At 38.3% G+C, this 11,210-nt stretch overlaps 2 protein-coding genes across 3 annotated transcripts in view; both read left to right on the plus strand.

Annotated features, from left to right (window-relative positions):
• The window catches only part of SULF1 (sulfatase 1), a 56,488-nt gene extending 47,636 nt beyond the window's left edge, over positions 1 to 8,852 (plus strand). The window contains exon 15 of one of the 2 annotated variants that reach the window (XM_026662458.1): positions 8,768 to 8,852. In XM_026662458.1, coding sequence (XP_026518243.1) covers positions 8,768 to 8,798 — 31 coding nt within the window. In that variant the 3' untranslated portion in view covers positions 8,799 to 8,852. The remainder of the gene's footprint in view (positions 1 to 8,767) is intronic. The other variant, XM_026662453.1, reaches the window with a different exon arrangement.
• Positions 7,822 to 11,210, plus strand: LOC113408969. The gene has a single exon (XM_026662464.2). It carries the CDS (start codon positions 8,782 to 8,784, stop codon positions 9,595 to 9,597), a length of 816 nt encoding a protein of 271 aa, XP_026518249.1. The 5' UTR covers positions 7,822 to 8,781; the 3' UTR covers positions 9,598 to 11,210.

Below are 11,210 nucleotides of genomic sequence, written 5' to 3' on the forward strand. Positions count from 1 at the left end.
TTGTGGTCAGACATCTGCTGATGTTCCTAACTTAAAATATCCCAAACTGGTATAAACTAGTATCTTGTGGTTACCCGTCAGCAGTTTAGTCAGTACAGCATTATATCTTGTGATATCTTATGATCTAGGGTTACTTCTTGTTAGCTGCTTATGCTAAGGCTTTTGGGCCTTATGCCTTGTTTAGCTAAGCTATTGTCTTACAGGCCTCAGACCTGTACGCTTATTGCTTTACTGCCTTAACTTATGCCTGTACCTTACCTAACAAATATCTATTCCTATAAGCTACACAAATATGTCTCAGGTCACCCTGTTAAACTGTTCTGATGTAGCTGAGACATGGAACTCCCTGACTTTAAACTTTTTCTTTGGAAATAATTATGGTCCCCTTCCCCCATGAATACTTACACACCCTTTAGCAAGGTAACAGAAGCAGCAAATGGGACTTTTAGAGGCTGTAGCAGCAATGGATCCTATGCTTGCAGTTAGAGGGACTAGGTGAGTGTTGTGTTCATTCCTTCTGTTGCTTGTTTATTCTCTTTGAAAGTTGTATGGCTGGGCTGTGGACAGGGCCGCCTAGAGGATTCAGGGGGCCTGGGGCGGAAGGGCCCCCGCTGCGGGTCTTCAGGGCACTTCAGTGGCGGGTCCTGGAGCGGAAGGACCCCCCGCCGCCGAATTTCCACCAAAGACCCGGAGCGGAAGAAGCTCCGGGGGCCTGGGCCCCCGGAACGAGTGAAGGACCCCGCTCCAGAGCCCCTGAAAAACTCTCGTGGGGGCCCCTGTGGGGCCCGGGGCAAATTGCCCCACTTGCCCCCCTCCCCCCCCCCCCGGGGCGGCCCTGGCTGTGGATCTCTGAACTGCCCAAGTGAAACAGGTCTGTTTGTGTTCTGAGCGGGCCTTGTTATTGGGACCCTTGTGGCTTTGAATGGAACCAGTGTTTGAAGTGTCTGAATGGTTATTCCCTTCCAGTTTGCAAGGGAGGAAGCTGAGCATTAAGGCTTAGTATATAAGTCAGTTGCCAGGTGAACAGGAATGGCAAACTGGATAAGATCAGTGGGAGCTTAGAGAGAATGATTCCTATTTTAGGTATGGCTCCACACTAGGTACAAGATATGGGTGATGAAGGAACAACTGCCGCAACCTGCCTTGAGTGTGCTATATTGCCCTTTCTGCCAGAAGGCAAAATAGATTTCTGGTGTATGAAATGCAAACTGGTGTCCATACAGGAGGAGAAGATTCGTGGTCTGGAAGCATAGGTTGCAACATTGTGCAGCATAAAAGAAAATGAAAACTTCTTGGACAACCAAATTCAGAAATCATTGTCACAAACACCACAAAGGGAAGATTTGTTGATAAGGGAATTGGAGAGAATAGACCCCAAAGAAGTGGACAGGCAGTTATGACCATGGTGGGGGGGGGGGGGGGAGAGCCAGGAGGCATTCAATGCAACTAGAAGTATCAAAACATTTCAAATACTCAGCAAGTCAACTACAGAAGAATCTGTCTCTGGAGGAATGGAACAGAAAGCTACAGGGGACATACCTGATGGGTGTCATTGTGGTATGAAATAAGCAGGAACCAAGAGAGGGTCTTTAACCATCCTAAGAATACAAATAATCATCATCAGTAATTCCATATTAAAAAGAGTGGACAGAGAATTCAGCAAAGGATAAAGGAACTATAGGATGGGATTATATCTCTCTAGAGTGAAGATATGAGATGTAACGGCAGAATTAGATAGTGAAATTGTCTGATAAGTTTCCACTGAGGATGATACACATTGGAACCAATGATACAGCATCACGTGGAACTGCACAGATTATAGAAGACCACAGGCATCTTGGAAGAGAGTGGAAGAAAAGGAAAGTCCAAGTGGTCTCCCCAGACATCTTACCAATCCAATTAGTGAGAGAAGGCAGAAAATACTGGAGGTGAATTGTTGACTGCATGACCGAAGTGAAGCTGAAGTTTTGGTTTTGTTGAACACTGGACCACATTTCAGTTGGAGAGGTGGCTGTACAAACAGGAAGTCCTAAATCTCACAGGTAGAGGCTAACCTTCTTGTTTGGAGACTAACTGGAACTAATAGTTGGGCACTAAACTACCAATGCACGGCGAGGGTGCCAAGGAGGCAAATGCAGTCAAAACCAAAACTCAGAATGTCATGAACAAATTGAACTGATGTAGCAAAGAACGTCAAGAGAATTTTTCAGTTGCTTATGTACCAAAACTAGGAATCTGTGTAACAAGTAAGAGGAATTAGAAATTCTCATTGATGAGGAAAAAATTTATATAATTGGAATTACTGAAACCTGGTAGGACAATTCACGTAATTGGTTATAACCTGTTTAGGAGGATTAGAATGGGTATTGAGCGTGGAGGGGTGGCACTCTACATACAAATACGACTACTTGTTTTAGAGTTATTGATAACTCAGAACCACAGGACCTAGAATGCATATGGATCATTATGCTCATTAACAAAGCCCAGGGCAGGGTGTGGTGGGGGTCTGCTACAGACTGCCAAATCCAACCAGAGAACAAGCTGAGTTACTCTTTACAGACAGGTGCTTAATCTGTTGACAGAAATGGTGCTATTATATGGGTGTTCAATTTGGGAAACATGTTGGAGGTCTCATGAAGCCACTAATAAAACATCATTCCAGTTATTAAAAAGTATAGATAATTTTATAACACAAAAAGTATTGCACTCAACATGAGGTAACTCTATTTTTATCCTCATTATGAAAGATGAAGATAAATTAATCATTAGACTGGATGATTGAGGTTGCCTAAGGACTAGTGCTCATGACCTGATTACATTTAACATGGGCAAAAAGTCCCAACCGGTCATATATATACTTGGTGCTCAAGAGGGCTAATCTCCCCCGCTAAGGAAAATTATGAGTGAAATTGATTGGGAGAAAAAAATGAGGCAGAAAAATATGAATGAAAATTGGGAGTTCTTTAAGAAGAGTTTTAGATGGACAAACAACCATACTTCCACATTCAAGAGAGGACAGCTTTAGTTAAAAGTTCATCCTGATTCAGTGTTTAAGTAGAGGCAGCAATTAGAAATTAAAAAACATACAAACAGTGTATGATATAAGGAAAAAGGGGAAATAATGGCACTCAATATATATTAGAAGTTATGACAATTAATAAGGGAAGCTAAAGACATCAGGGAAAAATCCATGACTAGCAGGGCTAAGGACTACAATTGGGAATTTTTTAAGAATATTGGGAACTAAAGAAATCCTACCAATGGCATACGGGTATAGGCACATTACTAGATGGTGATGGTAAATTGTTAATAATTATGCAGAAAGTGTTCTCTGTTTGGTATTTGGAAAGAAGCAGTATGATGTATTCATATCACATGAGGCTGATGAACTATTTTCTAGCCTGTCAGCAGGCCCTAATAACTTGAACTCAAGAGTCCAAAAAGATTTGGCTTTAGAGATCTTTGGACAACCCATGTTATTTTTTAATAATTTTTGAAATACCAGGGACATTCCATAAGACGGGAAGAGTGGTAATGTTGTGCCAGTGTTCAAAAAGTGCAAGTGGTATGATTTAGGTAACAGTAGGCCAGTTAGCCTGACCACAATCCCAGTCAAATAATGGAAAGGCTGATATTGGATTCAATTGCTAAAGAATAGGAATATAATTAATTCCAGTCAACATGGTTTTATGAAAAGTAGGGTTTTGTCAAACAAATCCTGTTTCATTCTTTGATGACATTGGCAGTTTTGTTGATAAAGAATTTAGGCATAAATTGGAACAAACTGCCAAGGGAAATGGTGGAGTCTCCGTCTCTGTATGTCTTCAAATCACGAGGGGATGCCATTCTAGAAGATATATTTTAGTCAAGCACATATGGTCACTGGGCTTAATACAGGGTAACTGTATGATATGCTGGAGGTGAGACTGGTTGATCTGATGGTCCTTTCTGGCCTGAAAATCTCTGAATCTCGTTTTCCTCTCCATGTGGATGTTTGGTGCAGTAGCTGGTTGTATCAGGATTACAATCTTCTTGTGGAGAGGCAAGCAGCACCAAATTCTGCAGCAATTATGTGCAGCATTTTGTGAGGAAACTTCCCTTCTGTGCAAAATAAGGTCTTATCACACAAATCCATAGGAATGCTTAAATATGTGTTACCAGCACTAACAGCAACAATTGCTCAATTCATTGAAATATTTGTATTGTAATAAATAGCAACTTCTTTTCTTGTTTTACAATTGCAGAGTCAAAGTGAAATAGATTATCAAGTGAGTACATGTCATTTCATAAATGGTGACTCTTACTCATTACACTCGCAGTTAAGTCTGATCACAGAAAGATTCAAAATTTTACTCTCAACTATTTCCATCAGAGATTTCTGTGATGATAGCAAATTACTTGAAAGAAAACAAGATGCAGTTTAGGGGATGTGGCTTAAAGAGTTACTTGCGTCTTTTCAAATATCATTCACTGACTGTTCAGGTAAAAATGAAATGCCCCTACCCCAGAAAAATCCTTCATGATCCCTTGCTGTAGCTCTTTTCCAAGTAAACTGAATATAGTATTAGTATTTAAAATAACATTTCAACTATGGATTAATTCTATAGAAGTCATCAAAATTACTTGCATAAACAGTAGAGTTTATTAAAGCAAAAAGTGTTGAGTTAATATACAACACTGGCAACCATTTTGTATGTTTCCACAAACTTGGTCAAACTCGGGGCTCACATTACTACAGTATGAGAGAATTTTGGAATTAAAAAGGAAAGGAGATGGAGATATTTTAACCACAGACAGAATTCTCCAACTTCCATTTAAGTGTACCATGCCACACTTATGCTGTATGAATCTCACGCCAACACTAAAGGCACTAGTTGGTTCAATACAGAAATCAGATAGTATTCCTGTAAGCACTCTATTGGCGTTTACTGTTTTCTGTGTTTCAGAAATCACTTAGAGCAGCAGAATGCACTAAGTTAAGCCTTGTATGTTTGCATATAATTAAGAAACATGATTATTGGGGAGCCAACTGTGCCCAAGTAGTGTCTTCATATTTTTGTTGTATAATGAGCAAAAGACACCATACTAATCATAACAAATGATTTATATCAGTAACAAATTTCAATACATTTACTCATTTTCCCTTTTCTTAATTCATCTAACGACAAACCAAAGTTCCTAAAGGCTTCTTAATTTGAGACTATCATATAATCTCTGTTAAAACATTGCAGCTGGATTTGCAACCAGTTGGCTGAATATTGACTTTTGATAATTTTTACATGCATGATTGTATGTTTACTAACAAAGAACACACAAAAGTTGGGGTAATGTATTTGTCAGACCAGAACTAAATATTCACCACTGGAAGTGGAATATCCTCATCTCTTCACAATGAAATAGCAGTCAAAGGGACATGTCACTTGGGGTGACCTAATATGTATTTTGTCACATCCCCAGTCAAAACCCAGCTTGTTATTCAAGGCCTATGTTCAATGTGGCAGTTGGGGGTGGGGGATGTGAAGAATCATATTGGGCAAGAACCAAAGATTTGGTCCAGGGAGTTGGCATGTCCAGCTCCCTCAGAAAAATCTGATGGTCACAGAGCCATGCCACTTGTAGTGATCTGAAACTACTTTTGTCATAGCCAACAAATCAAAACCCAGCTCCTTATTCAAGCCCTATGTACAACATGGAAATACAGTGGGGGCGTGACATGATGCAGCATGTTGCACAGGAACAGAAGCTTGGAGATATTTTAACCACAGACAGGGGACGTGTCACTTGGGGTGAGCTGAGATTTATTTTGTCAGTAAGTCTCAGGTCACCCCAAGTGAGACACCCTTGTGACCAGATTGTTCTGAAGGAGTTGGGACATGCCACTCTAACACAAAGCTTTATTCTTGTGCAATTTGCTGTGGAATGTCATGTCCCCAGACCTACTTCCATATTGTGGATGATGCTTTGATAAGTAAGTGATTTTTGAATGGCTGTACGTGACAAAATAAATCTCAGCTCACCCCAAGTGACATGTCCCCGTGACTGTTGTACTCTTCTGAAGTAGTTGGGACATTGCCACTAGCTGACCCAAGCTTCTGTTCCTGTGCTGAGATTTATTTTGTCATGTACAGCCATTCAAAAATCACTTACTTATCAAAGCATCATCCACAATATGGAAGTGGGTCTGGGGACATGACATTCCACAGCAAATTGCACAAGAATAAAGCTTTGTGTTAGAGTGGCATGTCCCAACTCCTTCAGAACAATCTGGTCACAAGGGTGTCTCACTTGGGGTGACCTGACTTACTTTGTCATGTATAGCCAGTCAAAACCCAATTTCTTAATTAATTAATTAATAATTAAGTGCTTAGTCATTTAAATATTAACATATTCAATATATTAATTTGATGGAATTTCTAAAAATTGAATCTTATATTGATATATTTTAAAATAATTTTGGTCTTTGAATAAGGAACGGGGAACCATCCATAAGGAGCTGGCACCACAAATAACATACCAACTTTAGCCTTGTGAATAACAGAGAGGGCAAGTTAAAGTAGAAGAAATAAATTGACTAAGGATCCATTAGCAGCATGGAAGATCCAATGTGGATTAAAACTATTAAATAAAACTACTGGATTATATATGTTGTTGTAATGAACTTCTAAAATGTTATCTAGTCCATCCCACCTGCAGTGTGGTAGGATCAGAGTTTCTGTAAGCCATCTTCAGTCATTCATTATTAAATTTTGTTTGGAATTTGCCAGTGAGGGCATTTCCATTGCTTTCCTTGGAAGAATTTTCCATTGTCTGTTTTATCTTTTTCTGTATTCTTTCTTCTGGGCTAAACCACTGAGTTGAACAGAGCATTTGTAGCAAATATAATGAGTTAGAGGTTCCCATCAATAAGGGATGCTACATGTTATAAAACAAATTTCATGCTCCTTTACACTCACTTTGGGTAATACATTTTACAGCATATACATGTTTTGGGAACTTTGATCACGTCAAATACTTTCAGAGATAGGTTTCCTTAATGTTTTGTCTTTTTTTTTTCTTGGATGAGCTAACACAAAATCCAGCTGACTTGCTGTTTATGGGCTTGTGACGACACTCCATGCCCAGGCAAGGATCTGTGGATGTTCATGGTTTTCTGTCTAAGGATTGCAGCATCAGACCTGTATTACTGGCCAAAGCATCCTCTTAGATCAGGTCTACACCATAAATTTACATCTGTATAACCACACTGCTCAGGGATGTGAAAAATCCACACCACTGAGCGACACAGTAATACCAACCTAACCCCTGGCGTAGGCAGTGCTATATCAACAGGAGGGCTTCTCCCATCAACATAGCTACCACCGCTCGCAGAGGTGGATTAACTATGCCACCAGGAGAAGCTCTCACATCAGCGTAGTAGTGTCTTCGCTGCAGCATTTTCAGTGTAGACTTGCCCTTTGATTTAAAAAACAAACCAAAAAAAGGAGACATTGCAATATAGATTTTAAATAAAAACAACTTTAAACTGCTGCCCCACTGAAGTTATATGCTGCATACTTTTTCACAAAATGAATTACTGGTTTAAAATTGCTTAGTCCTATAACTGAATTCGCCTGAGGAGTTTTTACAAAGCCTTTTCATCTGTGTGCCCTTTGTCAACTGAGATTCATGCGTAAAAAATAAAATTTTAAAAAATCCCTTATAACTTGCCTTGGCAGAATTCTATTTTTTAATAATATGGATGAATAATATTGATGTTTATGGGTTTTTTTTCAATTTTTATTGCTTTTAAATGTTCACAGTTGAGGGAAAGTACGAGGGGTACAACCCAATAATTATTTAAAGACTATAGTCTTTGAGAGTCTAAAAGTTAAAGCTTTATAACACTTAAAGCACAAACTATCAACATCACATGTCAAAATATGCAAAGCAAATATCCTTGAATCAATCTCTAATAAGGTCTCAAAAAGTATTTTCATTACATTGCCTCTCTGTGAATTTTGATTAGTATTTTTTTCATCAGTGTGTATGTGTGTGGGTGGGTGGTGAAATGGACATTTACAGATTTTTTTAAAAAAATTGCATCCTTCCAAGCGTATCTATAGCTGCTGTTCAATAAAGAGAATTTCCTCTTGTTTATCTGAAGGAAGAATTCAGACAATCAGTGTAAAGTGGTAGCTCTTACAAGATGCACCAAATATCCATGCATCAAATTCCCATTCGCTTCATGGAAGATCTGCTCACTGAGGGCTTGCAGGATTGACCTATCATTTATATTTTATTGTTGCTTTGTTTATTCCCATTCCAGTGTGGGTAATTTTTTTTAAAGGACTTGTGAAAGACCAATGGATTGCTTGTCTATTGGATCAATTTCTCTGTCTCTATCTGTAGTATCCTGGGAGGTGGGGGCGGGGGGGGACAGATTTGGCCTTGACTGTATGCACAAAGTTCCCTCTGGGCCAGAGTCTGTTCTTAGTTACACCCATGCTCTCCTACTGACTTCACTGTGGTTACACGGGAGTAGCTGAAGGCAGAATGTGTATCTTTCTGCTCAGCAGGAGTCATGTGCGCACACATGAGATCAGAATTTAGCCTTTAGGGCCGAGTTACTGATACGATGGAAAGTGTGGAGTGCAATACTCATTAGCCAAGTATGTTAGGAATGGTTACTGCTTTTAAATACTTTGAACAGCAAAGAAATGTACGTGGAAGCTTTACATGCTTTTCTAAGGTGGTGGTCCCCATCCGACCTTTTTCTTTCTTTTAACAGGGGACAATTATGGGATGGATGGGAAGGCTAAACTGCCAAATTTCACCGAGGACATCGACTGGCAAGGACTGGAAGATTTATACAGTGTGAATGAAAGTTTGTACGAATACAGATACAACTATAGACTTAGTCTGGATGACTGGACTAATTACTTGAAGGATCTAGATAGAATGTTTGCACTGCTGAACAGTTACTATGAGCAAAATAAAACAGACAAAACTAAAACTGCTCAAAACAATGGGTACGTGGATGAATCACCTATACCATTTACCTGGGGGGGCCTGACCTCTGCTGAGTCAGACGAAGACTCAAGTGGTCTGATTGCAGAAGAGCTGCAGCCTATCGTGCCAACTGACTTGGCAGCCCTAGCTTTGAGCACTGTAATTTTAAATCAAGTGAGGAAACTTGAATTAAATAATGATATTCCTGAGAAAAGTAGTTTGAATTCTGCACACTGGAGAAATCAACAAGCTGAAAAGTGGTTGGAGAATAAAGAGTTAGACAGTTTTGAAATGGATTTAAGTGGAAACGGTTTGACAGAGCTGGAGTCCAGGCATAGCTTCATTCTACAGACAGTTAGCATTCTTCAGAAAGACTCTCACCAGGACAGTGACCCAGTGGAGGATATTTTTGAAGATCAGATATACCTTCCTGTAAGTTCTGATGAACCCACTGTTCATCAAGCTGTAAATGTCTCCATCAGGGATCCAACTATTAGGGCTCAGAAAATGGAGACTATGTTGGAAAAGATGGAACATAACTTTGAAGGAGAGACTTCACAAATCCTAAATGTAGAAGGCAGTGCCTCATCTCCACTCTCCTTGGATTAAATGAAATTGTAAACCATATATGGGTCTCTTTATTTTTGATCAGTAAACTAGTAATGGTAATCACGACAACTGACATTCCATGTTTATTGCAGATACATTTTGCAGCTGAAATGAGCTCAACACTCTGTGTGTGTGTGTGTGTTTATTTCATATATACACATACACATACTTGCACACTAATTCTCCATAATTGAGAAACTAGGTTCCCACAGTATTAAAAAGAAACAGTGTTAACTTTATAGTGCAGTGATGCACACATTTCCTAGACTAGTAATGATTTCCTTAAAGTTTCCTTTGAGTTACTTTTTCTGTTTCCAAAAGGTCCCACATAAATGAATGTCTCAGTCCACCCATGCTATCTGCATAATGTATTTTTGATAAATTATTTTTAACCACTGGAATTTCTTGTCACACTTTTGAGTAAAATGATATTGCACTTTTGTAATCTGTCTCCCAGACCATTTATTAATCTGATCCTTTACATGTTCTTAGTTTGCTCATTGTTTCATGTAATTGTGAAATAATAAAATGGGTTGACAGGAAAGAGATATTCAGCATGGATTGTGAAAACAGATTGGTCGAATATTATTTTAGCAGAAGATATTGCATGTTTTGTTGCCTTGACTTTCAGAAATTTATTTTCAGAAAGGTATAGCTAATGAATGCTCACTGTATGAGGATTTTTAAAAATTGGCTTGTTTCCCTACATATTGATACCATCAGTATTAAAAATTCATGAATGTTTCTAGATTTTTTTGATGATATCCTTACAGAGGTTTCTATGAGTAGAATATGCTTTGTCGCCATTTTTGATTTTATTAGTCTGGACAATATCTTGATATTTTCAGAAAGTATTGTGATCAATTTGGGACTTTAAAATGTTTTTTTTAAAGGCATTAAAGGGAATGGTAAAATCATATTAGACTTACATATTTTAGATACAAAAGGCATATGTGGTCAGAATAGAAGGCTAGACCTATTTTGTTGTTGTAATGTGTTCTAAAGTTTTGTTTTGTTTTTTTCCTGGATTTTACCAAACATTTAATTTTTTTAAAGAATACTACAAAATTGACTTTGAAAATCTGTACTGTTGGTAACTTAATATCTATCTTAGGTTTTTTTTTTTTACATAGGTAGAAAATAAGTAAAATAAAAAGAATCACCTCATACAGATGTATTTCCACCATGTCCAATTCACACTAAAGTTCCTTATGTTATATGTTATTTAGCTTAGTGGGTTTTTTAGTCTGTTGCAAGCACTGCAGGTTAAAATTATGTTCTTTTGCTTTAAGTGTTTAAGTTGAACTATTTTAAAAGCAGATTCTTTTAGTAGGATTTTAATAATTTTAAGAAGCAGTCTTTATGATGGACTCTGTGAATATGTTAAAATTAACTCGCTATGTATCTGATGTATGTGCCATGGGCTGAATGACAGAACAAACGTATTTATGGTCATGAATGATGCTATTTGTAAATAGATTTCTAGTTATTAGGATAAAAACTGTGGTTTTTTTAAATCTTGTACAATATTTCTGTGATACTTTTATAGAACAATTCTGGCTTCAGGGAAGTCTAGAAGCAATATTTCTTGAAATAAAAGGTGTTTTACTCTA

The sequence above is a fragment of the Terrapene carolina genome, unplaced genomic scaffold (assembly GCF_002925995.2).
Source record: "Terrapene carolina triunguis isolate 2854851 unplaced genomic scaffold, T_m_triunguis-2.0 Scaffold58, whole genome shotgun sequence".
In the NCBI taxonomy this organism is placed as follows: Eukaryota; Metazoa; Chordata; order Testudines; family Emydidae; genus Terrapene; species Terrapene triunguis.

What these genes read in the sequence shown, in the direction of transcription:
- LOC113408969 (XM_026662464.2), top strand. Translation starts at nt 8,782, where the DNA reads ATGGATGGGAAGGCTAAACTGCCAAATTTCACCGAGGACATCGACTGG.